Source organism: Platalea leucorodia (assembly GCF_965183815.1).
Source record: "Platalea leucorodia genome assembly, chromosome: 5".
Classification (NCBI taxonomy): Eukaryota; Metazoa; Chordata; class Aves; order Pelecaniformes; family Threskiornithidae; genus Platalea; species Platalea leucorodia.
In genome coordinates, this window is record NC_138827.1 from 53,081,221 (window position 1) to 53,109,132 (window position 27,912).

At 47.2% G+C, this 27,912-nt stretch overlaps 3 protein-coding genes across 8 annotated transcripts in view; 2 read left to right on the forward strand and 1 right to left on the reverse strand.

Annotated features, from left to right (window-relative positions):
• SERPINC1 (serpin family C member 1) overlaps window positions 1-8,025 on the forward strand; it is a 19,466-nt gene extending 11,441 nt beyond the window's left edge. The window contains exon 8 of the mRNA XM_082311598.1: window positions 213-8,025. Coding sequence (XP_082167724.1) covers window positions 213-386 — 174 coding nt within the window. The 3' untranslated portion in view covers window positions 387-8,025. The remainder of the gene's footprint in view (window positions 1-212) is intronic.
• ZBTB37 (zinc finger and BTB domain containing 37) lies at window positions 2,557-27,476 on the reverse strand. 3 transcript variants are annotated; one of them, XM_082311602.1, is made up of 6 exons: window positions 27,374-27,476; window positions 25,281-25,393; window positions 22,826-23,778; window positions 21,322-21,421; window positions 9,025-19,034; window positions 2,557-4,911 (listed from the first exon to the last, which is right to left on the reverse strand). In XM_082311602.1, exons 3-5 carry the CDS (start codon window positions 23,746-23,748, stop codon window positions 18,546-18,548), a joined length of 1,512 nt encoding a protein of 503 aa, XP_082167728.1. In that variant the 5' UTR covers window positions 23,749-23,778; window positions 25,281-25,393; window positions 27,374-27,476; the 3' UTR covers window positions 2,557-4,911; window positions 9,025-18,545. The 3 variants fall into 3 exon arrangements, with proteins under 3 accessions (XP_082167728.1, XP_082167727.1, XP_082167729.1); XM_082311601.1 differs by having other exon boundaries at window positions 2,557-4,401; window positions 4,751-19,034; XM_082311603.1 differs by lacking the exon at window positions 2,557-4,911 and having other exon boundaries at window positions 16,396-16,414; window positions 17,960-19,034.
• A 132-nt stretch (window positions 27,477-27,608) lies between these two features.
• Window positions 27,609-27,912, forward strand: part of NPL (N-acetylneuraminate pyruvate lyase) — a gene marked incomplete at its 5' end in the record, with an annotated part of 38,735 nt that continues 38,431 nt past the window's right edge. For all 4 annotated transcript variants that reach the window (XR_014228356.1, XM_082313836.1, XM_082313837.1 and 1 more), the window contains one exon: window positions 27,609-27,679. The remainder of the gene's footprint in view (window positions 27,680-27,912) is intronic.

Sequence of the window (27,912 nt, forward strand, 5' to 3'; positions counted from 1 at the left end):
TGTTCCCAGGAGTGTCTTCCTCTTTGCTTTTAAAAACATGAAGCATTAAAAGAAAAAATAGCTCTGAACCCATGGCGTTCACTTCCTCAGCAATCTGGGGCGTTAGGGGGAAGTGGGAGCTTGGCACCCACCTCTCATGGGGGAGGAGGGAGAGCCCTTTACATACTGCATAATGCCTGTGTTTTAATCCCATCTTCTCTTTTGGTTGGTAGGTGAATGAAGAAGGCAGCGAGGCATCGGCTGCTACAGCTGTCGTAGTCTCCGGCCGTTCCTTCCCCATGAACAGAATAATCTTCAATGCCAACAGGCCCTTCCTGCTTTTCATCCGGGAAGCTGCCCTCAACACCATTATCTTCATGGGCAGAATAGCTGATCCTTGCTCCTAAAGGGGCTGTCAGGGCCTCGCTCCTCCCTTCTCTGCCTCTGGAAGAGGGGCGGTAGGGTGTTGCCACAGAGCCCAGGCTGCTCCTGGGGTGGTTGGTCTTACTGTTTGGTGCAAGCTGCAGGGAGGGACTGTATCCAGCTGGGCTTTTACTGCTCCTCTTGCTGTGCCGGGTGAGGGGGCTCGGAGGTCACCTCACCTGCTCTGTCCTTCATTCAAAGGGAAGCTGAATTTTTTCCAGCACCAGTATTTTTGTGGCACCTAAGCCTGAGTCCAGCATTGCTGTCATTCTTATATCCAACCCTCCTCCCTTTCAGGCCTCAAACTGTAACTCTGATCCCCTGGTACATTAAAAACCTATAGATCTGAATGTAACAAATTGATCTCTGAATGGACAGTTTTCACTAAGTCACTCCCCAGACTTATTTAAACTTTCCTTTTTCAACAAATGGGTCCTTCCCTGCACGCCCCGGTCCCAGCAGAACAACCCCACACCGGAGAGGTCTGCGGAACAGCAGCAGCCAAATGGCACGTGCTGGCTGGGCCAGAAACGCCTTCACACGGCTCTGCGTGGAACAGCTGGTAGGTGGCAGAGCTGCCGAACACCGGAGCCCTACTCGCCGACAGGTCTGGCCTGTCCCATGTGTCCAAAAAGCCTCGCATGGCCAAGGCGGTGAATCTGTCTTTCTGAGTAGTAAGCTTTTAACTAGCTCCGTGCTAAAAGTTGCTGTAGCAGGGGTGTCTATGAACCGTGACAATGCCCAGGTAAGGCAACCAAGGTCCATAACTCTGTGTTAAAAATCTGTTATTTCACCTGCAAGTTTACTCCTAGAGCTGAGGTGTCCTGGCCTGCTGCCATGCCAGGTGCGTGATCTGACCTCTGGTCCACCCAAGGTGGCCGTGCTGCTGTGGGACTTCTGACAGGGTTGTCTTCAAGATGCAGAAAAAAATGTGATGCGCTTTCCTCTAAGATTTCTGCATTTAGAGCAGCTGTTTAAAAGAAGAAGGGCAGCGAAAGCACAGTCCCGTCCTGTCATCAGTAGGTGTTACAGAAGTGGTGTGTGCAGACAGCTGCTGCAACACCAGTAGATGGCACTCCCCAGTGTGCCATTTACTCTGGATTTTGTAGAACCAGTGAAACATCTGCCTTTATAAAGGCTTCCTCTCAGCAGCAATTGCCACTGCAAGCCAAGCAATGAGGGAGTTAAGTCAGATGTGCCAGTCTGTCAAAGAGCTGGGATGAGAAGATGTTTGGTCACATCTGGGACCATCTCTGTATGTGTCTGCGAATGTCTCTGTAGTTTTGGAAGGTTTTGTAGCCCTCTCTCTTCTCCCGTAGGAAGGTTTGAGCCTCTGTGTTGTGTTGCAAGTGGTGCATGGTTTGGACACGGAGAGTCACCTCCTCTGCTGTGTCACCGGGCTGTACTCATCAGGCCACTGCACACACACGAAAAGCACTTATCCTTTTTGTGCTGACATGCTTGCCCAGAGTAACACCTCTGGAAGAAGCTGTGTGTGCAGCTACTTTAATGCAGAAGCTTGGGCCCTGGAAGAAAAGGGGGAGCATTTTGGAAATCACTAGTTCAGAAAGCAGCTCTTCCTCTCCCTGTCCTACTCTGGCACTCACCGGTGTGTCTTTTCTTGCTGGATCCTATCTTCTGTCTGCTACCTCATTGTGCGGCTCCAGAAACATGCACTCTCCTCCTGTGACCTCTGCCTTTGCGGTTGTGCTCCAGGCTGTGGAGGTAGCGGCTGGTGAAAGAGGAGGGCTGAGGAAGCGCCTGGGTCTCCCTAGCATGGTGCTGAACCAAAACGCTTCACCTGCCATCGGCAGCTGGGAAAGCCCTCTTGCTGCAACAGGACTCGGGGGCTTGGCCTGCGGTGAGAGCATAGTGCCTTCTCTACCCTGTGAGACCGAAAAGGGCTGAGCCTGCAGAATTGATGAGACAAAGCTCATAAAAAGAGAAGGACAGAAGTCATCTAAGATGCCAGGAAAAGCAGCCTGGCACAGCCCGGCCTCTCCCAGTTGCTAAGCTTAGGGCAGTGCAGAGCTGTGTAAAGCAGGGACCAGGCTCTCGCACCACAGCTGATTCGAAGCGGGCAGGAGAGAGAAAATCAATGTCAGGTCAGACCAGTCAGCCACACGACACAGACGAGGATCTGAGTATTAAACCATTTAATTCTCAAACCACTCACATGCATAATGTTCTTTTACACAGTGTTAAAAGAAAGAAGAAAATGCGATTTGTTTTTTAATACAAACAGAATTTCAAGTATACATTTATAGAATTTTCAAAGATTCCTACCCAAGTTGCTAAGTTTTCATTCACATTGTTCTTAAAGCTGTCCAACAAGAGCGCTCTTTGCTAAACTGCTTTCAATGCAATTGTACAGTCCCCTCTACTGCGGTTTTATTTCCCCCTTCCCCAACTCTGGTTCTCTTACCACCCTTGCCTGCCCCCCCTCCAGCAGCACTGGCCATCCCTGTGTGCCATCAGCCATGGAGCCGGTGGCCCTTCCAAAGAGCTTCTATCATCTGCCAGCTCCCACTGGAAGAGGAAAAGGAAAGCGATGGTAGAGGACCAGCTTGGGAACAGCTTGTAACATCATTGAAGAACAGTCTGCTATGCACAAGTTACACACAGCAGGCTCACACCTCAACCTACTGCAGACTCATGCGAACACTGACTTTCTTTTTTTTTCCTTGAAATAAGGATTGCAACCAAAAATAAAATAAAACAAAAAAAGAATAATTAGTACAGCAGGAAATTTCTTAACTGTGAAAGTAAGTCTTGAGTGTTAGGACACCTGTCCTAAAAAGTTTGATTTATAGGTCAACAGTTGAAGGTGACAGCACAACTTTTCTTACAAATTGTTACTCTGCAAACCAGCTCAGAGCAGAATCAATGTGGGACATACAAACTTGGGTTTAAAAAAAAAAATAAAAATACTGAACTGACTAGGGCTCCATATCCATGTTACGGAAAAAAACCCACAACCCCAGCAACACCTTCATCGCAGCTTTGCTCGTTCAACTTAGCTCAGCCCTGTGCATGTGGATGGGCTATCTATCTATCTGCTGTGTTGTAACTGGGTGTAACTTCTGACCTATTATAAACAGGGTTTAAGTATTCTTTACAGGCAAAGGTGGGTTTTTCTTGACCGATTACAAAAGTATTCTAACAGGCCGATGCATGTCAGTCCTGTTAGTGCTACAGCACGGCTGAGCTGCAACCAGGTTTGTGGTTGCGGTGGAAACTCCTGTCTGTAGTGGCGGCAGGGGCAGCACCAGGCCGGGAGGGCTGCGGGAGGTAGAGCTGCGGTCGAGGGTCTGGCAACATCGCTCCCTCCTGGGCTCTGGCTGACAAGAAGCCACCTACCTGTACAGCTGTGTCAAAAGCCAGCAACAGCCATACTCATCTTATGATTTAAAGTGCATTTCTTCAGTAAAGGGTTTGTCTTTTTTTTTTTTTTTTGTCTTTTTTTTTTTTTTTTTTCCAAGAGGAACCTATTTAAAGTGCTGTTCTAGTTTGGAAAGGGACTCTGTTTAGAAAAAAAAATGGCACCTTTTCACGAGAGATCTGCTCTCTGTATGCGTTTGTGTATGTGTGTGTATATATATAAATTTGCAGAGTTGGATCTGCTGACTAATGACCAACATATAAAAGCGTTTTCTTTTTTATTTTATTTTATTGCTTTTTTACTGCTGCCTGCTCCCTTGGAGGCAGGAGGGAGATGGAATCTCCTCTTACCTTCCACACCGTTATCTAATTTCCCAGTGCAGGAAGTTGAGCCCGCAGTCTCGCAGCTCTGGCTTTGGCCAGAGCTGGACAGTTTGCTATTACGCAGAATACGCGAAGTAACGAATCCACCCTGAACTGTCGCAGCCCCAGAGCGAACCTGCAAGGGTCATAGCGAGAAACTGGCGGCAAAGAGGGACGATGGACCCCAAAAGGCTTCCCCCTGCTCCTGCCAGATGCCATTCTCATAGAGTCACTTTACAGAGCAGACCTGCATTTCTGAAACACAGAGGTAAGGAAAACAAATCTGTTTTAAGTGAAAGCTTTGCTGATAGAGTGTGTAGTGTGGTAACCTCAGCACTCCAAGAGAGAGAGGTAGTTACTGTCCTGTGAATCTTCTGCTGCTTAATGCAACTCAATTTCTGGAGTGATTGCTCAAAAAAAAAAAAAAAAAAAAAAAAAGGAAAAAATCCTGTGCTCTTTATTAAAAGTTATCCCAGTTAATCTTTCTGTTGAAGACATACTTGACTATTCCCTCCAAGAGGCTTTTATATTTTAGAAATTGATTGTCAGTTTAGTTCATTACGAAATCAATTCGATTAGCAAATTGCTATACAAAGCCACTTACATTGTTAACTCTTGTTACGATACTCTTCCACTGCTCCGCAAGGAAGTGCTCAGTCATCAGCGTCCCTGTTTGGGGGCTATTCTTCAGCTGAACAGGGCTCTCGGTCACAGCTCATCTGCTACAGCGTCACCAGGTGACAGCGTAGGACAGCATTTCATGCTCTGAGCAGTTATAATGGAAATATTAAAAAGAGCTACTGGTGTCATATTCACAGTGTTGTACAGGAAAGATGGGGTGACGCCAGGGAAAGGAGGGGGCAGAGGGCGGCCTCAGAGACATCTGGGGCACAGCTCGTGGGAGCTTCAGCTAGTGTTTAAGATACCAGAGGCTTAGGGGAAACCTGCATACGTTCCCTTCCGTTTTCAGATAAAAGCAGTACTTTGAATAGCTTGCTTTCATTTCTGTGAGCTGACCTCTGATATAATCTTCTCTTGTCCTTCGCTAACTCTGCCTGTAAGCGTGGGGCATCAAGGTGAGGAATACGTTACCACAAGAACACACAGCTGCGTATTATTCTCTTCCTAACTCTGCTTTTAAAAGAGCTTATTCAGGAAAGTCCCTCTTTTGCCACCAAGAAGGATTACTCTTGCACCCCTTGGCCTGTCCTAACTGCCAGCAATTTTACATACACAAACACAAAAGAAATGTGCATTAGTTGAATGACAACACTCCCTTTTCACTTCAAAGTATTTCTCACAGTCACTTGCCCTGTGACAACAACGTAGCCCTGGAAGCAGTCGCACGTCAGCTTTCTGCCCAGGCAAGAACTTCAGGGGAGCAGAAAGGAATCAGTCTTAAGCAAAGGGTATAGCAAAATTCTGCTCTCCATCCCAAATTCACCTGCAATCCAGGCTGCTGTTGGGAGAAGCAGCCATAACCCTGGCCTTGGAAACTTTCTAACACTTGAGAAAAGTACCTGCACACCACCTACAAACTCATTCCCTGAATCTCCCTCAGAGATCCAGTTCACCCTCGGCCTGTGAACACACGCACCGATGACAGCCTGTGTGAACAAAAGCCCGGCCCTGTGTTTTTACAGAGGAAACTTAGGACTAATTCACCTTGACGCTGGCCGACTGAAAGCGCCCCATGGGCAGGGGACAGCCGCAGGGGTGACGAGGCTTCACACCTCTTGCCAAAATCAAAGCTGTCACGGGAAGAATTGCACTGTCCACCTTTTGTTAGCATAACCTGCAGCTGCCAGCCTCCGCGACAAAATGGCACCTTCCTCCTCCCCACCGGCCCTCGCCTCTGTTAAGCCAAGAGCTGTGTTCAGTTACCAATTTACGTGAAATGAAGTATTAAATAAAAGCTTCACAGTAATCCACAGAGTTTCCTCAGACATGTAAACTCTAAGAAAATAGCATCACGGGAGCACAAACTCCCACATCAAACCAATGCCCTAGACACGCAGATGAACGAATAGACTCCAGACACACCTCTCGGTCTCAGGACACATCTTTTGAACTTGGCCAAATGGGGAACCAGTGAAGTAACATCATCAGGTTAAAACTAATTTTCCAAGAAGTTTCTCAGCTGTAGTTTTGTGATTCCTCCCCCTGCCCCAGACTGAGTAATTTCAATTGTATTTTTCTTCTTTTATGCTGCTACTTTCTGTATTTTACAACCAGTAGTAAAACTAACCAATCTAGCTTCATTTTTCATTTCTAATTAGTTTCACAGTTTCACAGCCAATGGTATTGGGTCTGCCTGCAAAGATCATGGGAAGGTTTAAATAAATAAGCTTTACTGCAATATAAAAATAATGAAGACATTTAACCATAGATCTGAGAGGGTTAAGTACATTTACAAAAACTAAGTAAAGCTGGAGGCTTAACACAGCTGACAGTCTGCAAAAAATTAACGCAGTGATTTTTTTTTTAAAGTACTGCCTTAGATAACTGCAGTAAAATAATAAATCAGAATATGTCAGATTAAACAAGGAACTTACACAGCAGTATTTAAAAGATACCTGAATATGTTTCAAAAGCTTAACTGATATGAACTAGGGAGCCCATTAGAGCTTCCCATTTTTACATGATAATACTAAAAAATGTAACAAAAATACAGCTTGGTGTAGTCTAATGGAAACAGGAACCTGGAGGCTGCACTCACGCTTGGGGAGCGGCTGGGCTTCACAGACTGTAGCAGACAAGATGCTATTTCGTGGATTAATCATTGACAAATGAACAAAAATCTTAACTGGAAATGCACTGGTAGGATAAAACTCTCTATCCCTTGTTTTGCATTGTGCAGTGCAGCACGCGGTGGGGAAATATTTTATACTCCACAGGAGTGACAGAGAAGCCCAGAATAAGGGGAGGTGGGAGGGAGGCCTTTGGATCCCAGCCCTGCCTCCCCCTTCAAAGCAGGGCTAACTTCAAGCAGATCGCTCAGGGTCTTGCCTGGTCAAGTTTGGAGTATCTCCCAGGATGGAGATTTCACAGCCTCTCCGGACAACCTGTTCTAATACTGTTTGGCTATACTCACGGTGAAAAAATGTCTTGCAATACCTAACCTGAATCTCCCTTGTGTAAAATTCTGCCTACCGCTGCTCCTCTTTCCACCGTGCGCCTCTGAGAAGAGTTTGGCTCTGCCTCCTCTGCACCTTCCCCTTGGCTGCTGAGTTTAAATAGAAGAAATGACATAGGTAAAGGAGAGAGTACTGAAACAAAAGCAAACTTCAGTCTTCAACAGCTTAAACGCATGCTAGAAAACCCAACATTCAGAAAATGGCACTTTGAAATCTGTCTGGTACTACCCATTTGCAGCCTTCACTTGCCAGCCTTCGGTTCCTTCCAAGGGCGTTTCTGAAATCCACACAGCAAATTCGCCTCCACTAGGGACTGACTTGTTTTCCTTCATTACCATTCACGGCTCCAGGATGGAAAACACTGGTAGTGTTCCGCTCTGACGTTTTAGGACATGGTATAGGCATCTTTGCACGCCTGTCTCCCAAGACAGCAAGGTTTCCTGCACGCTCCTGAACACCTGCAGGTTCTACAACCAGCGTTTCCCTGCCCACAGCATCCACAACGTGCTAGAGACGCACGCACGCTTCATCCCAATGATGCTTTGCTGACGTCTCACCTGTTCTACCCAACACCTCCTGTTGGCTTCCAGTGCCAACAGCCAGTGCTGAAAACAGATGAGCCCTCTTCTTCTTTTGGGTGTCTCCCTCCTCACCGCTAAGCCAACCTCCTTTCCTCGCTATTTCTGTTTGCGCTTTGCAGATGATCTCCTTGCTACAACAAATGGCTCAGGCTAGGAAGAAACCGAGGGCGTGTCTCTGGCTGTCTAAAGAAACTCTGGCTAATGCAGGCAAACTATCTGCACGGTTGAAGTGCTGTTGTTTTCAATCGCTTTGTGGGCTGAATCTTTTACAGTGCTCTCCAGCAGACGGGGAAGGGGCCTCTTCCCGTTTACAGACCGCAACGAGTCTGCAGCTGTAGGGAGATTTGCCACCACTTCTATGGTGGGAAAATAAAAACAGCTTCATAAGAGGTGTGATGTGAATCACGCACTAGATGATGTAAGCAGGTGACTGTCACCAGGTTAGAATTAACACTGATTTTTTTTAACAAAAATAAGTATTTTGTTAATTATTCTGCTGCTGGAATATAACCAGTAATATAACTGGTTTCCTAGCAAGAATTACCCCAGACTTCACACACATTTTTTTTTTCCAGCGGACATAATAGCTTCCCTCTAGCAAAGAAGAAAACCACCCACCTGAGCCCCTTGCCTCGGTGACAGGCAATAGGTCTTGAGCTCTCTGTGCCCAGGGCTAAAAAGCCTGTGCTCCAGCTGGGGCACAAATCCCACAGCCCCCTCCCTTCCTGCACCACGTTCTGCAAGGAAACACCCTCTTATTTCCAGGGAGACAGTTTCAGCTTGGCCTGCTCCACTGATGCTGCATGTAGCAGTAGGGGATGAGCAGGGGGGGCTTGTGGAGGGCTGTGCTGGTACAACACAGCCCCGCGGCTTTGCAGAAGCACTGTGCAAGGAGTTCATGGTGAAATGTTTCCCATTCCTCTCCCAACGCTACTCACCAGCTCATCAGAAAACTACTACCCTGCAAGCTTGATGGGCACAGCTCAGACCACTTTTTGGGAACACTTCACCATCCTATTGGTCTCAAAAGATGCCCATTTACCTGGGACATCTCTAGCACGGGGCACCCAGCACCCCCCGATGTAACACATACACACTCCCAGCCATGTAACATGATGCTGCACAGCTCCCCCTCCACCCCATCGATGGCATTGACATACCTGGTGTGGTTCTCGGTGGAAACCTGGAATGAGAACACAGGGTTCAAACGCTACCACTTTTCCTTGCCCAGATTTCTGAAATGGCCCATCTCACCCTGTGAAAACAAGGATCTGAATATATGTTAACAGCCAAAACCCCCAGGCCTACTCCACCACCCTGCCAAAAGCAGGTGTAACTCCTCATTCGCAAAAGCCTTTGACAAGTTCAACTTTTTGGTTCTGAAGGTGCACAGTTCCCCTCCTAAGGTTCCCTCACAGGCTCCCGGCACACAGCCTCAATGCTGGCTGCATTCCTGATGCTGAAGGCAGCAGAGTCTGTTGTTCGCTACCGAAGCGGGGAGCTGAAGCACTGATGCAACGGGAAGCCACGAGGAAAACCTCTGAAGAAAATCCCATCTGCATCTCTAACCTCGAAGACCCGTGCAGGCAGGTACTGGTGCCCAGTGACTTGATCCACACTGCGACAGAGACCAGCTCTCCGCAAAGACCCTTCCTCATCCCTCCCAACCTCTACAGCAGCATAAAAACCATGTTACAAACATCACCTCCTACAGCCACAGGTCTTAAACCTTCTGTGATCTGCGAAGTCCTACAAAGTCCTACTCATGGGTGTCACAGAAATTGTTCTTGGATCACAAACTGATGCCAGATGAGAATTTAACTAAACAGAACAAAAATAATTGGGGAGGGAGCTAGGATTTTTCAACATTTCCATGAAAAGAATTAAAGCTTTAAAACAAAAAGAATCATTTTTGGTCCATGTCCCAAAGCCATCAGAATGACTATTGGGAAAGACAGTCAGCAGCATGCATTCACAACCCCCTCACCCAAAGCCTCCGGCTTACGTATCGTCGCCAACCCACCAAACACCGAGGAGGCACTGGATGCAGCATACTGACACTAGTGCTACTTAATAATGAACTTGGGAAATTTTCAGTGGAAAGGGCTACCTTTTTGTAAAAAAAAAAAAAAAATATTTTTTATATATATGTTATTAAAAGTTATTTGAATAAAAAATGACAGAAAATCCACATACAGACCACTGTCTCAATCAAATAACTCTTTTCTGCCCAAGCAGCAGCCAGTGCTTGGTCTAAGGTACCTCTCTTCTCCTGACCCCGCTTTCCCTTTTTCCTTTGCCTCGTTTATCAGAGCAACTGCTATTCGACACAGCAGCCAGGCAGGATCTGCTGCTGGTATCAGACCACTTTCTCCTGACAGCTGCACTGAGAAGCACCTTCGCACCGACGTTGCTTTCAGGATGCCTCAGTCAAAAGGAATTCGATGTAACGGATGATGTTCCTACACACTGGTACAGCAGGCGGCACAGAAGGGGTCTTGCACTCAACCCGCAGTACTTGGTGACTACAATTAGAAGTAGATTAGCTTACAGTCTTTTTATATTTGCCAGATCTAGTAGCTAAAAACTGTACCGCATGTAGCTGGCAGAGTGCGTGATACGCCATGAGCTGCGAGTGTGCGCTAATCCTGCTGGGGAGTATTCAATGAACTTAATCAACAAAGGTAGGCGGGCCGTCGCCCTGCTCAATATAAGGGACGCAGGGAAACCCGCTCCAAAAAGAGACTCCAGCGTGCGGGCTGAGCAGAAGAGCAAGAGGGAACTCAGCCGCTGCCAAGCCTGTGGGAGATTTTGTGAATTTGTGAATTTGTGAGGTGAATTTGTTCATAGCGTTTGCTGATTTGTTGGAAAGGCAATTACTCCCCGGCACAGAAGAATCAGCAAGATTTTATCTTTGAAGGCATTTTTTTCTTTCCATTGGGGACAGCAGAACATGCACCTCCACAGAAGTTGCTAAAAAAACCCCCAACCACCTCTAGACATCAGTAAATAGCAAAGGCCTGTTTTCTAAAACTGTAAATTAGGTACTAAATACATTAGCGGTTGTTTTGTGGCCTTCTCTCTCCAGCTCCCAGTTGTGCCAGACTATGGTCTGATTTGCTGTCTTCTCCCTTTTTATTTCTAGGCTCCCCAGAACATACTTGTTTTCCTATGAAACCGTTAAGTACCATGAAAAACACTGCCATTTCCAAGCCTTCAGAAGGCTCTGAAACGTGGGTTGCTTTAATCACTCTGACAGCACAGATAAGCCAAAGCCCAGGAGCACCTGAGCCAGTGGCAGCTGTACTCTGTCTCAACAAACACCTCTCGGCTCCAGCCCTTATTAGATACCACAGCGAGAAACAGCAAGCCAAAGGGGACGCAGGCAGGAGCAGTGCCAGCACTGAGACAGCCTGTCTCGTCTTTTCTATGCGTGTTTACAAAGATTCATCCAAACCCTGCATTTATAAAGAAGGGGTCAGGCAGAGGACCATATGGAATCACTTTAGATCCATGTTACAGCATATAGAGCAAATCCATGCCTAAATTCCTGCCTCGTTTTCCCTTGCAGAGGATTTCCTTGAGGCATTCTAGTAGGCAAGTCCTCACGCTTCCTTAAAGCATCCCAATTCAAAAGGCAGGCAGAAGCCCCAGGTTTTGTGACCAGCAGGCACAGCAGGGTGGCAGAGACTCCAAAGCGATTCTGCTGGAAAAGTCCAGCAGCAGAAACGCTGCTGAGTCGTGCTTTTAAAGCGCTCATTCAAACCACCAACCGACCAGCTGCCCGCCGGGTCATTCGACAAGGCGTTACCGAGATGCCCAGAGCTGGGCACAGCACACCTCAGTCCAGATCTGTGAACGGAAGACACCAGGAGCAAACGGTGCTACCTGACATCGCCCTCTTAGCTTTAACCACGCGCTTCATCTCCATCAGACGCCCCGCCGTACTGCTCTTGTAGCAATTCCTCCAATACCAAGTTACACCGGGTAAGTTAAAAAAAACAAGTGTTTTAAAATGGTAACCCATACTGCTTCCCCACCATCAGACTTTATCCAGTAAGTAAGTCCTAAAGCCTTCCGAGGCTGCAAACCTCTAGGATTCACCAGCACAAGTTCTTAAGTCTTACACGTATCCGCATTTTTTGTCAGCAAAGATCTTTCAGAGCTCCCATCTAAAAAGGTTCCTCCTATTTCCGAGACATATCATTTCACAAGCTGTAATACTTTGGTTTACAACTGGATTAAAATATAAATTAAATAAGAATAATGCTAAATGAGTTTATATTGAAACACTTTATATATGTATACATATATATGTATATACAGGTATGTGTGTGTGCACTCCCTAATGACAGCTAGAGGAAGCAAAAGTCATTCTCCAAAGGCTTCTACTCTTCCAACTAGCATGGTCAACTTATCCATTGCAACAATTCCCTGTGCATAAAAGCTAATGAAGCACTGGAAGGTGGCGCGGGTGAACAGCTGGATCACATAGACGCTCAGGAACAGAAAGACAATAAATTATAAGAAGCAGTAGTAACTTGTTCACAGTTGGGATGAGGATAATGTTATAGGAAACCTGAATTTTCTACAGTCCCCAGGAATAAAAAGTCAAAGGTCACTGAAGATTACAGTTGGATATATTTCTGTTAATCCTAAAAGTGAAGATTGGATCTGACACAAAGAAACGATAGAAACCATATGAAATTTCTATCAGCAGACTAAACTCTGGTACCATCAGATTCAGCAGGAAGATTTCCAATACCTCCACCGGGACCAGAATTCAGCCTGGTGATGCTTCAATCACTGCCTCTGTCTCAGCGATGGACATTGTCACAAGTAGGAAGATTCCTTGAAGCCAACTCAATCCTACGTCCGAATGAAAATGCTCCCAGTCCTTCCTCGATTCTACTTCTCTTCTATCATCCCAAACATCACATTCAGTCTCTCCTAGTCCCAGCCTCTGTGTTTTCCTATGTTTTGCAAAAGAAAGCCTTTCAGCAGCTGGAAATATTTTAGAGATGGCAGGACTCTTCAGATAATTTTATAACCCACTTGAGTGGGTTCCAGATTAGGAATAACCTAAGTTTCTAGTACGACTAACTGCAGCAAAACTTTGGTCTGCCGCATTTTATTGAAAAAACAAAAAAAACAACCAATCTACTCCAAATCTACTCTATTCCAAAACGTTCTGGTAGACATTAGTTTCAAGCAGCAGCCAGTAGTGTTTGCATAGTTCTAGCTTTTATTTGGTTACAAATATATATATAGATAAAAATGTACATACATATATATGTATGTATTTTATATTAAAATATCCTTTGAATGACAATGATTAAAATAAAGATACTTAGCTCCTCCTTAGGACCTTCCACTGAAGACGTCAAAGCTCTGTGCATGGATCTCACCTCATGACAGGAGCAATGCTCATCTCTGAGAATATCATTATTGCCAGACGAGGCTACGCCAGCGGTCAGCGGCAGCTCCGTCGAAAGACCCCAGACTTTCTGACTGCACTTTCTGGCTACGGGCTCAGCTCCCAGGGGAAACTTGGAGCCCAAACCTTGACAAAAATTAGATGTTTCCTGAATTACAGCTCCTTGACTTCTCCCATCCCCAAAATATTTCCAGTAGAGCAAGAACAGCCTTTGGTGTCACTAATCTGCAGAAACACTTGGATGCTGAATTGGCGGGCATGTCATGGATTGAAGAGGAGAATTTTATAAAGTTTAAATAATAAGTTTAAGGGGTGCTAATTTTTGTTGGTTTTAAAGATGCATGACTCAGTCTACCTCACAAAGCTACCTTCCGCCCAAATAAACTGCACCTTTTCAGCTGTCTTTCAATGTATACATTGGGTTCTGCAGGAGAGATGAAGTCAGCAGCAAATAAAAGCTACAACTCTGCTCTTGCAAATGCATCGTTAGGGTTGAATCACCGGAAGGCAGCAGAAGGACTCTGCTCAAAGACCAGACTGCTTAGAATCATTTACCAAAGTGGACATGGCACTTTTAACCGAAATTACTACTGCGTAGAGGCGTGGGACGGCCTGCCACGGAAAACAAAGTCACCTAGCTGTCAAAAAACAAGAGCAGGACAAGCAGGGAGATCTATCCTGTCAATTTATTTCAACCTTCATCTCGCAGAGGGCTAAAATCCTGGCTCCGTGCCCTCCCCACCAAGCCTGCCCCGCTACCCTTTTCAGCGAGATCGCAGCTTGTTCCAAATGCAATTCCAGCTCTGAAGAGCTGTCAGATGGGAACAGAGTCAGTCGCTACCGACCTTGGCTGGATTTAAAACAGCAGCAGAGACACCAAATGCTTTCTATTCTTCCTGCCCTCCAACCACTCAAACTTCTGAAAGTGAAATTACACAGATCACAGCTTGAAAATATTGTAGAGAAGATGTAGGTAAGTCAAAGGACTGAACCTGCTGGCCGGACAATGCTGGGAGCACAAGCGAGGGATTGCCCATCTGCATCGGCTGCTCTGACTCTTACCAGGCTGATATCCCTGGATCTTATTAAGTGGCTCTAAGTGTGTTCTCAGCCTCCTGTTATAAATTCACATTTCATAAAGCCTCCTCATTCATCCCTCTCTATCTAGCTGCTGGAAATAAGAAGCACAGTTTGCTTTCACATAGTCCCATTGCTTGAGAGCAAAAAGACCTTCTGTTTTTTCCCTTTCCCAGCTTCACATCGGTCATCCTCCCGAGAGGAAGAGGTTTAGCTTTTCCCCAAAGCAGCAGCACAGTATTAACACAATTCTTGTTATTTTCACAGCTATTCACAGGGAACCTGGCAGCAGCAGGGAACGGCCACAGCAACCGCCACGTCACTCTGCTGTGACTTGGCACCGGGGCTTTCTGCAGGCTCAAGGAGATAACCGCAACACTTCACATTAGGAAGGCTTCTCTGCCGCAGCAAAGAACTAAGAAATGCGTTCCCCCTCCAAGAAAGAAAACTGCAGAAACAGAGTGTGTTCCCCCTGTTGCCTGAGGCAAGCAAACAAATGGGTTAGTAAGCCCTAACTCTGGAGCGGACAGAAATGTTACGTACAGAGGTATTAAAATACGACAGTTCTCTTCACATCCTCCTTAAATCACAGTTGAAATCACAGTTTTGGCAGAGGGGAAAAAGCTGCAGCTAGATGTGGAAATGCAAAGCCGTGCCTCAACCCATCACAGAAGCATTCACGCTTGGGAAGCTGGCATCTGATTCTCCACAGCTTCGGTGCAACCGTAAAGAGCGACACGGTTTGCCAATGGAGAGGCAACAAAAGATGGTTATCACTCTGTTATGGAAAGCAGCTCCAAGTAGCTACACCACTGCCAGAAAACTAACATGAGGTTTTTCCATACCGTATACGACCTCCAACCCCTTTTTTCTCAAACCTTGGCCTTACGTGCACTGAGGACGTCAACCACTGAAAGAAAAGTTTAATAAACGATTCCTCTGAACTGGTTCCATCTTCTAGTGCGGATGGGCCTAAACTGCTTTCAGCACTGTTCGAGAAAACATCAGAGACACCATGATTCCTACACATACATACACATACACATCCATTAAATGTACAGAAATAATATTAAAATGATTCCCACTACCATACCTTATACTGACTCTAGCTACAAGCTATAAACTTCACCTCAGTGAGGCCGGGGCAAGAATATTGGCTCTTTTGCATGCAATCAGAAATGATCATTTATACAGTGGCAACCTCTGCACCAAAAAAAAAAAAAACCAAAAAAACCAAAAAAACCAACATAAAAGAGGAAAAAATAAAAACCTTTCACAAGCTTTGTTTTCAGACTAGCCTAGTACGATACGAAGGACCAATTTCATGGTTTTCACCAGGCCAATTGAAAGTAGTGAATCAGCAAAACAGGACGCACTGCTGGCATCCTGGACTGTTCGGATGCTCCTCCATTCACAGTATCGAAACAGTAAAACAAAAACCTGCTCAAGAAACTCACAGCTATGCCATACGAATAAAGGCATTCACCATTTTATGTCAGCCCTTCATCACTATGCTTTGATGGATCGGTTGCCATCTGTTTCAGAAAAATGTTGCTTGTATAGCAGTTACTGCACCTTCACCCTTCTCTTCACAGCAAGCTTAGCAGGGAAACTTTCCCACTATATTTATATATAATATATGTATATAAATAATTTTATGTTTTTATAGTTTGGTAGTATTCTTTTAAAAGTTCTATTTTAAAACACTTAAAAATCTTTTAAGCAACTAAAAGTAACTTTTGATGCTCTCTAGTGTGAACAGGATAGGATTTCAAAGTTTTTAACTTTTTTCTTTTTGATTTTTGGTAACTTCAAAAGCTATGACTAAAGCAGCATACTCTGCACATCTCCGCTCCTCCCCGCACCTCGATTGCAACGAAACCTACCTTAGCCACCCTCTCATCTCTCATCTTCTGCGACTGCTCTCTGGCAACCTTACTGTTTCGGTACAATCCTGTTTGACCTTCGACAGGAAACACAATGGGGCTGGTCCCTCGGGTGGCCACTTAGAAAACCATTCACTGTGTGACGATGCACTTGACAGGAGAGGAGGAAGAAGGGACAGAAGGAAAACGGAGGTGAAATATCAGTTTTCCTGTTTGAAATGGTCAATGAAATTGTACTTTGCAGGTGCCTGGCTCAGAACACCTGCAAAGGTTCCTCTCTTAGGAGCACATCCCCGTTACACGTGATCCTGGCACCAAGCCCTCCCTTCCCCACACACCAAAAAAACATTAGAGCCACATCTGCTTTTTGAGAGAGACATGGGAGGAACAGTGAGACCCCTTGCTTATAGAAGAGAAAAATACATAAAGTGAGGCAAGAATACATTACCCTTCTCCAAATTCTTCCCCCTCAAGGGGCAGGAAAATGATCCCGAGTCCCAATTTGCAGGTGGGGAAAGGGAGGGCTGGAAATGTTTCCATGTGCCCAAAATTGTGCAGTCAGACTGCAGGGCAAGCTTTATTTTCACTTGGTGAGTCTCCTGCCCGCCAAGCCCACACTCTAACCGCTCGCCCGGCTTGCTTTGCCAAAGCAAGATGAAGTGTATTCCTTTTTCAATGTCTCATTGTTCCTCCCATCACCGTAAGGATCAGAACTTCATCATTCCTTATTGTACACGTTATACATCCTCAAGAGAACTCCTTCAACCAAACGTCCTCTCCCAAACCCAATCTGCGCAACCTGTCGTTCATTCTCCCCCTCCATTGCGAACAACTCGGCATCAGAACCAGAGAAAACTCTTAAAGTATTGCATATTTTTTAAAAGACTTCTTCAAAAGATGTCAAGATATTTGCACTTATCTACCTGTCCCATGCTTTTCCGTTTATGAAACACGTAAGCACGTGCAAACACCTACAATACACAATGCAGGCATGTCTCTCCAGGTTTGCTTAACTTGCTCTAAACATCAGAGCCGCTTAGAATACAAAAGTTTAAGTCCATGCAAGGGGACAGAGTTGTGATTGCTCTAGGAACCATTCACTTTTAAGTTTCCTGAACCGTTACAAGGAAATAAAGTAGGGTTTTCTTTTCTTTTTGCATTTCATTGATAAAAAAGTTATCAAACTAGTTTGTAGAAACACGTTTAAAAGCAACCCCCCACAATTGCTTGGCTGGGATGATAGTATTTCAGTATACCATATTGCTGTTATAAAAGATCAAGTGCGTGTTGAGTGGGGAGTAGGGGTGAAGGACGACTTTGGTAGCCAGCCTCTAACTCCACAATTCAGCCAGTCGAGAAGAACTCTTCCTAACACTCAGCAACACCTGAAGCACGGCAGCGCACCGGTCAGGACGTCAGAGTGCTCTGAACTCTCCAGATCAGCAACAGCAAAGGACAACCTCCTCCGAAAGACCCCTCCAACCCTTCTTCCAACCCATCAGAGCCTAATGCAAACCTCACAGCTGCTAAATTTCACTTTCAGTAGCCAAAGCGCTTCAAATTTTGCTGACCTCTAGAATACCGCTTTATAGCCGTGCCCACTTTTAACAAGGGGCGCTGAGGCCGCACGCCTGGAACAGGCAAGCCAAAAGCCCTAAAATAATAGTTTAAGTAAAAAGGTAAAAAGAGACACACCAAAAATAAGACAGGGATAAATACACTTGGGCAAGGCGGGTTCCACCAGGACAGTCTTTTTGTCTTCTTTAACGTGGCAACTACCTGGGGAATGGAGGAAGGCAATGGCACCTCGCCCCTGCTTTCCCCTTGAGCTGGACCAGCAGATATGGCGAGGAGCAGCCCTGCACGCTAGGCTCACTGGGTCTGCACGGCTGACGGCCAGCGGGACCTAGCTGCTGGGCCAAACGCTGTAGAGAAATACAAATGACTGCTCATCCCAGATCACTACGGAACATTAAAAAAATTTAAAATCCTGTCGATCCCTGAATAAGAAGTTGATTGACACAGTTGTTTTGTTTTTCTCCGAGAGGAGGAGGAATAAGGGAGAAAAACTTTTAACACTCTACGTGTGTGTGTGTGGGTGTGTGAGAGAAAGAGAGAGAGAGAGAGAAAGATTTTTCTATTTTGGCAACATCTTGGGAGCTTCTTTCTGTCCAGTGGTGGCATTGCACTAATTACAGTACCAGCCTGCCAGGTTGGTGCTGACTCTTTAGAGCCAAAAACGGGAAGACGGTCCTTTCTCCCCAGACTCTGCAGCTGTGTTTCAATCTGGCCCAGTTGTGGACACAGATCCCTGTGCCGTCTCCCCCACAGCGACAGCTTCCTCCTGCGGAGGAGATTCTTCCTCTGCCTGCCCCCGAGATGTGACGGTGGTCTCAGGGGAGATGCTGTGAGGCCCCTCCAGAGGCATACAGCCAGGGTGGTTCTTGCGAAAGTGCTGGTTGAGGATGGCCTGGAAAGGGAAGCTTTTGCCGCAGACGTGGCAATGAAAGGGCTTGTTGCCTGTGTGCTTGCGGATGTGATACTCCAGCTGATCCTTGCGGGTGTACTTCTTCCCACACATGCGGCAGACAAAAGGCGTGATGCCCATGTGGAGACGCATGTGCCGGTCCAGGCTGCCTTTCTGGTTGAAGGATTTGGCGCAGTAAATACAAGTGAGCCGTGGGTTGTACCGGAACCAGCGCTCTGAAACCTCCTGCTCCCGGAGATATTCCACATAACCGCTCACTCCAAGCATGGCCGATTCCTCCCCCTGCGAAGGAAGCAACAGAGATTTAAATAACAAGCAGCCTAAAACAAATTGCAGGAAAGAAGATCAGGCCCCAGTCCAGCCAGTAAATCACTGAAGCATGTGCCAAACCTCGAAATCGGCAGCACTAATGTCTTCAACCTCAAGCAGACCTTTAAGTGCTTAACTGGGGCCTTGGGGCTGAAGACAAATGAGCAATCAATTAGAAACCTCTGCTATGGCAGCCCCTTCGGCCAAGTCTTTCACTAGATTGGGGAAGAAAAGACAGCACTCGTCAGAAGGGTGCTTAGCCACCGACTGAGTTGTGGACCAAACGTGTCAATACATGTTACTTCTTTTAAAACTTGGGCCAGTTTGATTAAAATACTGTATACCATGTTCTCTTTTACTTAGTAAAGGTTAAAAAAAGAAGCCAGTTGATGAGCTTGCAGTAAAACGAAGGTGGAATAAACTACAAATCATACCAGAAACTCTTCAGGTGTCATTTTACACAAGTATTTATTCAGGTGTCATTCAGGATTCATTTTATAATGAATCACATTTGCCTAAATGGCTGTGTAATCCATCCCAGCCCTGCGGCATTGCAGGGGAGGATCTGCAGCACAGAGAGCTAGCACGCCTGGCCCGAGTCACACAGCAAGGACTAGCTGGCTCCTCACTATTTTCTGAAGCCAGAAAGACAAACAGCCAAGGGTAACCCTGAACTGCAAGCGTGGGCTCTAGGACAGCCGCTTCTGGCTATCATATTCAGAACAAGCACCAACAGACAGTCTCCTGAATGCCTCCGTGCTGGAGGATGCAGTATTTGCACTCCCAAGTCTTACGCTGTTTCCTGATGATGCTAAATGCAGACAAGCAACGAGCGTAATGGCAGGAGGGCCTCTCCTCCGGCAGCGAGGGCTGTGCACGTGCAAGCAGCAGCGTAACTGTGCCAGATGCCGTGGAATCCAGCTGTATGAGCACTGGTAAGCTGCTCGGGACTGAAACACTTTGTGCTCATAGCGCAAAGCTATGGTACTCTCTTTCCACTCTACCACTGCCACTGGGCAGGGATCACAGGCAGACTATTTTTAGCATCGATATGGCAATACCAGAAGAGCGCAAGGTGATGATATTCCCTGTGTACGTGGTAGCCTACAGTTTTGTGTTTGAGGCCATCTCATAATGAAGAAATAATAGCAGCTTTTCTGTACGTAGAGCTAAAATTGCTTTGTATGTCGCATTTGCCCTGGAGGGTTAGTTTGACCTGAAATTTTCTAGATGTATTCTGAGGACACAAAACTAAGCTTTGGCAAAATAGAAACAAGAAGATATGTTTTCTTTTATGGACGTGGATTACGAAGTTAGCAGACAGCAATCACAATTTTTTCCCCTTATTACACTTGGTCTTACTCAAGGACAAAGCAGCCTGGTAACTCCTCACCCAGCTCCAGCAAAGTAATTTGATTACGAACGGACATATTACTTATTTGCCAGGCACACAAGAGTTGTTCTACACAGTGTTGGGCGATACACTTGCACTATAGTGCCACTGCAATACTGACTGTATGCAACAAAAAAATTAGATCAAAATGATTAGGCACAGGTATTATCACCGTGCCCCACTTTGCTGCACCCTATAGCCCATTGTCCTTCTGTATTTCTGTGTATCTCTCCCTCCTACCCCAAAACTGTGCCCATACCCCAAGAAAGCCGAGGAGTCGAAGCTACTTTACACTGCAAATTCTGCTATGCAACGCAGTCCCTTGGGGATGAGACAGAGACCTCTGTACAAATCCATGGTCCTTTGACACTTCACCCTAAAGTTTTACTGGTGTAGTAGTGCCTGGAGGGCTTTTTGCAATGATTTTGGCACTATCATGGAAAGGTTCAGCTGTTGTCACCCCTCAGTCTTCCACAGAAGCCAACTAACACCTCCTCCATCAACTCAGGCTTTTGCTGTTGGTGTTTTAGGGCAGATCCAACTCTGCAGGCGAATGGGGTTTCTCCTCAGGAGCTGGTGGCCTGCCCAGAACAAGGGTTGATATTTATGACTTCAGATAACAAGAGAAACTTCTCATGTTTTCCAGGTATCTGGCCGAAATCCCAAACGACAGCCAAAATCAATTTTAAATCATATACCGACAGCGTATGTTCTCAGTGGGAGCAACTAAACCCTTTGCAACAGTAAGAGGTCTTTGTTTCACAAACAGCATTGCTTACAAATATAAAATATTATACACTTCATCACAACACAGCCCCCTTCACCTTCAATGCCAACATTTACTTGCAAACTTCTTGATCTGCCTACCTGGGAACTGGGCTGCTTGGGCTCATCCATCCGCCTGGGAGACTCGCTTTTTGATCTGTACCGCTCAGTCACAGCAACCATGCTGCCAGAAGGGCTAAATCTGTGGGGTGGGGGAAGAGTGTAAATGGAGTTTTTAATGGGCATCAAGTCACTACGGTGTTTAGAACAACGGGTGAGCAATAGAGGCACCTGTATAGCATCTCTTCATCCTCACCAGCTAACACACAGGAGGCGGAACAGCGCAAGTATAAAGGAAAAACCAAGTCATACTGGTCTGTGGTTTCAGTCTTAACATCTGAAAAATAAAACTGAGTCATTTGGCTTCCAGTTCAGTAACAGAGAGCTTTTCGGTTGCTATCGCAAGTAAACCGATATGGGCCCAGTGACTCAGGAACTGTACAACAGGAGAAGAAACCATTTCCCTAAGGGCACCTCTCATTCACCACCCTCGCCCTCCTTCCCCTTTCAAGTGTGAAACAAAAGTGATGTGATGGACTCCAGGTAGGAAACACTGTGTATTGAGTGCCGTGCAAAAAGAGATGCTCGAGGCTAGCTGATCTGTGGAAAAGAGTTAAGGAACTAGGAAAGGATCGCTCTCCCAAGGGCCAGCTCAAGATCATTCCCACTGATGGATTTATTAAGTGACAAGTGACAGAATATCCACTGCTTCCAGGTAGCTGTTCCCCCATGGGACCAGAGGGATTGAGCTAGAAAAGAAGAGAGGCAGATGTGAAGGGAAACCCCACAAATACAAACCCCTCAAACACAACAGATCTGCCCTTTATCAGATCTGTTCTTTGGTCTGAGCTAAGGGCAAGAAAACAAATGCTGGAGTGGGGGGGAAGCAGATGGATGCAGAATCAAAACACAGCAGATTTCACCACCTGTTTTCAATAAAGGCTTTCTGCTCTTTTGTACAAATCAAAACAACAGCGGAGGCCAATGGGCTCCCCACTTCAACTGCTTCAGAAGATGTAAACCCATAACCCACTGCTGTCCTGGACCACCGGGAAGACAATTTTCTCTTCACCTAGGGCCCGTGACCAGCTTGTTTCTCAAACAGAACGACTCCCTGGTTTTCAGGCCAGAAGGCATCACTGCAATGACACTTTGCATAACCCGTACTGTGTGACCTCGTTAATTCCGATGCTGAGCACGATATCTACTGAGACTGAACTGCAATATCTCCTTTAGACAAAAATTCCACCTCTGCTATACACCAAGAGGCAAAGATTCCAACCTATACATCTCTAGGTGCCAATAATTAATTTCCTACGCTAGCCTGTACCTGGAGATCCTGGTCTGATCACTACCCAGCCAAAATACTATAACCCAAACCGGATACACTTTCTAACACCACGAAAAACTTCCTTCAGCGCTTATGCTCAATGGCTACAGGAAATACAAGGGGCAAACGTTGCAAAGCGACAGACCCGGCCAAGGGAAAATCTTGTACAATTTCCTCTTACAGCCAAGGTCAGTAATTAAGTTAAAGAAAACTCACCTGTCAATCTCACTGCTGGTCGGCCTGACCACTTTGGCCCCAGAGGACCCTAACGCGTAAGCCTCTTGGCACATCAATCCGTGGCCCGTGGTGTCGATCACCATAGCAGTGACCTCCTCGGCGCTGCTCCCATCTTCTCCTGATGGCTGATGCTCTGCCCCGAGCCACTCCTCCAGGTTCTCCGTTTTAATGTGTACTCCTCCCAGCACCCGGACGTCGTCATCATTCCGTCCCCCGCGGTCTCCCATTCCCGTCTCAACGTACCACTGTCCCGCTCTGTTAATCCGTAGTATGGGCTCCCTGCTTTCCACGTCTGAACTCTGCTCAATTATCTGGGGGCTGGTGGACTCCTCGGGCGGGCTGAGCTCCCGAATGTCCAGCACCGTGCTAACCTGGCCCAGGCGACTCCCCTTTGGGGTGTTGTAACGGGGGCTCAGAGAACGGTTTAGATTTGGCGTCACCCGGTGAGACTCCGGTGGTCTCTCCTGATGCTTTGTCCTGGTCTGGCTCAATTCTGCTTCCACCTCCGCCACGTTAATTTTGAAATGAATTCCCTCGAGAATCTGCGTGCATTTGTCTATGATGTGCTGCATCTGCAAGAAACTGGCAGCCGTTAGGTAACTGATGATGTCAGCCAGCTGCAGACATATCCTACCGGTGTAACAAAAGGAAAGAAGCTGCTCGAAAACAGAAGGATTCTTGATGACAGAAATGGAAACGGTGCTCATTTCGTTCAAGGACATGTGGTCGCGGAAGTAGGGCGAGCTGGCAGCCAGCACCACCTTGTGAGCGCGGAAAGCTTGCCCCTGCACATTGACCACGATGTCACACAGGCGACCCTGCATGCGTAACTGATTCAGGTGGCTCAGGACAGAGTTACTGAAGTCAGGAATCTCCAGCTGAATGTTCCCACTCTTCTCCATGGCTGTCCCAGTTGCAGGTGCACGACCCTACTGGAAAGAGGGGAGAAAATACCATCGTTAACAGAGCTAGTCTATCATTTGCATTTAAAACATTTTTCACCTACTTTCATGCAGTTTGAAAAATTGGGATTTTTAGAGAAGTGTCTCACCATTTAATTTACAAGCACCTCGCAGCAGTTCTCTGATCCTTCTGTGCTGTACACCACCTTTCACAACAGTTATATTAAACCAGTCCCCGATAGATCCTCATTCCCCATTCCCTGTGGCTTAAGTGCTTGAAACAGTTCGTTCTGTCAGCCTCAATAAAAGCACATTTGCATTGTAAAAAGAACATTAAAAATGGTTCAGGTACTAAAAATAGGCAACTGATTGCATAATGGATTAAAATACTTAGCACTTGTACCTTCTAAGCACTTTGAAAAGGGAAAGTAATATTGTTATTCCTCATTTATTGAACAGGAATCAGGAAGGAGACACTGGGACCTAAATCCTCCTCAGAGACTTTTCGAAAGCTGACTGGCACACATTTGACATCAAGGAATCTAAAGTACAGCGTTAAAACCAAGATATTCATCATATGTGGCGTTTCTGACACATGACAGAAAATATATAACAGGACGGTGAAAGAAAAAGAACAGAATCCAGTTCTAAACACCAGCTCATCAGACCATCCACTGGGCACAAGTGACTCCCTGGCAAAAGAAGCTGGCATTTGTGTAGTTTGAGATATTGCATACAGCAAAAGACAACTTGTGAACAATGGGGATTAACAAACTAGCTCTCCTGGTTTCCCTTCCATAATTCATTTTTCTATAATCATCACATTTCATTTTGGCAAAGTTTGAAAAGGAGCCCTGACCATATATGGTAAAAATTCAGAATGATCCAAAATTAGACGTAAACTCTCCCAAAAAGAAAAAAAAAAAAAGTAAATAAGCTTATTAAAGACCACTCGTGGCATGAACAGATTCCAAGCTGGATGGCATCTGAAGTGTCGATTAAGCAGAATGCTGCAGATATCAAAACGATTTCAGGCAGGCTGGGAATACCGAGGCTTATAGTGCCTACTCCGAGAAATCTCAGAATCGAATGGACTAGCACACAGGAAAGCATATGTGCCTTTGAAGGACACTTTTTTTTTTTTTTTTTTAAATTTATGAATGCTGCAGGATAGCGCATGTTCATATGCCCAAGCAGACTTTATGCAAACTTGGCAAAATATGTTACTAAACCTGAAGCTGCAGGACAGCCTGTCAATCTTGTGAAGTTGTGCAAAGAGATTACTAAATGGCCGGACGGCTGTGTGTCTCTGGGGCAGGTGAGATCAGGGGTGCCGTGCACAAAACTTCGCAAGGTGCAGCTTAACAGCGCCATATCTTACGGCTTCTTCTCCCCCTCCCCTATCTTTAGAAGAAAGCAATAAACCCCACAAAAATCAAGGAACTATAGCACGCAGGTCCGCATCAACGCAACGTTAAGAGCAGAACTTCAAACGCACAAAACAAGGTGAAACAGAAAATCCGACATCTTACCTGTAACGTTACGAGTAACATGCAAAGGGGAGGAAATGGGGGCGGTATCTTGTTGTTTTCCTTTTTTTCTTCTGATGTAGTAAGAAGGTCTGAAAACTTTTTGCCCCCTTCCCCTTTAGAAGGAAAAAAGAAAAGAAAGAAAAAACGTAGCACGGAGGAATTGGGTTCTCCCGAGCACAATCAAGAACGTCAAGCTTCGTCATTCTTTGTTTTGCTGGAGGATACAGCAGCAGGATTAGCTAACCATTACATGACATCCCACCCCAAACCACAGAGAAACACTGTATCTTATCAAATTGATCTTTCCCCAGTGTCTGCTCAGTGTTTGTGTTGTACTGATGGTCATTAAAATAAAAAATGGAAGTGCAAATAACCTGAGAAAGTCATTTCCTCTCTTACAGGGCTGGTATCTCTGGCACTAATCCTGCAGCATTTAAACACATGCAGGGTTTTCTTCAAATGAGCCGTTTCAGTTATGCCATTAGGGACACTCACACAGCCGAAATCACATCGAGTATGTGCAAATGTTTACAGGATTGGGGAGCCTGTAATCACATAATCTTCCCAAACCACCAGTTTCTAAAGCGATAAACCCCAAAGCATTCTCTTAAGGGAGGCTTGCGCAGGGAGGCGAGGCTGGAGGCAGAGGCCGACCGTTTGTTTCTCAGGGCGTCAGCTCAGGGCGTACAGAAAGAGAAGGGAAAAAATAATAATCAGATCTTAACTGCTGAGCGTGGCTGTGTACTGCCCCGGTCAGAAGTCAGCTGCTCCCAGGGGAGCCCGAAAAACTATTTGCAAGCTTCTGCTCCAAAGGCATGGAAAAATCCATCCACCACTGATGGCAGGAGAAAAGGCCCCACATAGCTTCGTTTACCTCAGTATCGAGGAAGCGGCATTTTATGATACGCTTTGGGGGCAACCTCAGTCACAGGCTGGTGAGGGGAACTCTGTCTTTTTGGATCAAAATCCCCTTGTCAGAAGATGATTTCTGTCCTCCCGGGTAAGGGGTCTATCATAAGCTTACGCACCTCAGCCGGCAGCGCAATGAAACCTCAATTTTTGCCTTTCCTGGTGCCAGACTACACGTTCATCATCTCAGCCTTTACCTGCAGGATGAATGGGATCTCCTGCTGCGCAATGCTCTTTACAGAGAACATATCGAGAGACTTATCTATTTATAATACAATTTAAAGTGTCACCAGCTGAGACTTGGACTTACTTATCTCAGAAAATGCCTTTCACCTGGTGAGGCAAGTGCAACTACCGAAAACAGCAGAAATTCTCGATCCATCAGGCCCTCGAAAAAGCTGGGACCGACCATCTGCAGCAGGTGATGCTCACTCTAAGTATATCCTTTGTCAGAAAACTGTCAAGCTGGGGAGCCGTATAGAGGAGGTGGAACTGAAAAGTCCCAGCTTTTAGGGCTGAGATTTACGACGACTGGTCAACTTGACTACTTTCAAATTTCGAGGGGACCTTAATAAAGATAATAACAGTAGTAATTCTAAATTGAGATGGGAGATGCTGCCTTTCTCATCCTTCCCCGCCTCAGCTAAAGGAGCAGATTTAACAGCGCTCGGTTTATTCCCCACTAGATCGCTCCTAAGCGGTGACTCCAGGCCTTCGCTCCCGGCCGAGGGGGTTACGGTTAATTTTTAGCCCTGACAGCTGCGGAGAGACGCCTGACGACCCGAACCCGGGCGTGCGCGGAGGCGGCGGACCGAAATCCACCCTCCCCGCACCCCGAGGGCTGAATCGGCCCCACGCCGTCCCGCCCGCGGGGCTGACAACGCACCGCTCCGCTCCCGCGGGGGGCAGCACCGGCCGGAGGGAGGCGGCGAGCCCGGGAGGGGCCGCGGGGCCTCCGGGGAGGGACGGGCCCGGCCGGCGGAGGCCCCGCGGCGGGAGGGGGGAGCGGGCCCGGCGGCCCCCGCCCCGCGGCCCTGAGGGGAGGAGGGGCGGCGGCGGGGCGCGGCCGCGCTCCCCGGCCCCCGCGGGCGTGACGGCGCCTCACGGTTGGGGCGGGCCCGGGCCTCCCCCCGCCCCGCCCCGCCCCGCCCGGCCCGCCGGGCCGGCACCGCGCCGGTACCTACCTGGCGGGGGTGGGAAGGGCCGCAGCACCGTCCCGGAAGCGAAACCCCCCGAGCGGGCCGCACCCCGGAAGAAAATTCCCGCCCGTGAGGCCGCGGCGCGCATCGCTCCCCCGCCCGCCGCCGCGCCCCGCCCCAGCGCCCCGCCACGCCCCCCCGCGACGCCGAGGGGGGAGGGGCCGCGCACAGCCCGCCGCGCCGCGCCCACGTGACCGGCACCTGGACTATATAAAGGGCGCGCAGGCAGCGCCTCAGCCTTTTCGGCCTGCGGGGGATCGGGTGCTTACGGCGCTGTTTGCGGCCCTGCTGGTGAGTGGCGGGGGTTTCCCCCCCGATGCGGGCCCGCGCCGCTCCGGGTGCCGATGTGGAGGTGCTGCGGTTGGGGGTCGGTCCCCGATGGGCGCTGGCGGGGGAGGATGGAGGTGGATTGAGTCGGTGGGGCCCGGTCTGCGGCCTAGGCCGCTGGGGCCTGCTGAGGGGACTCCGCCTCGTGGCGGCCCGGGGGGGGCGGGGGGCAGTAGGTAGCGGAGGCAGGTAGTGGA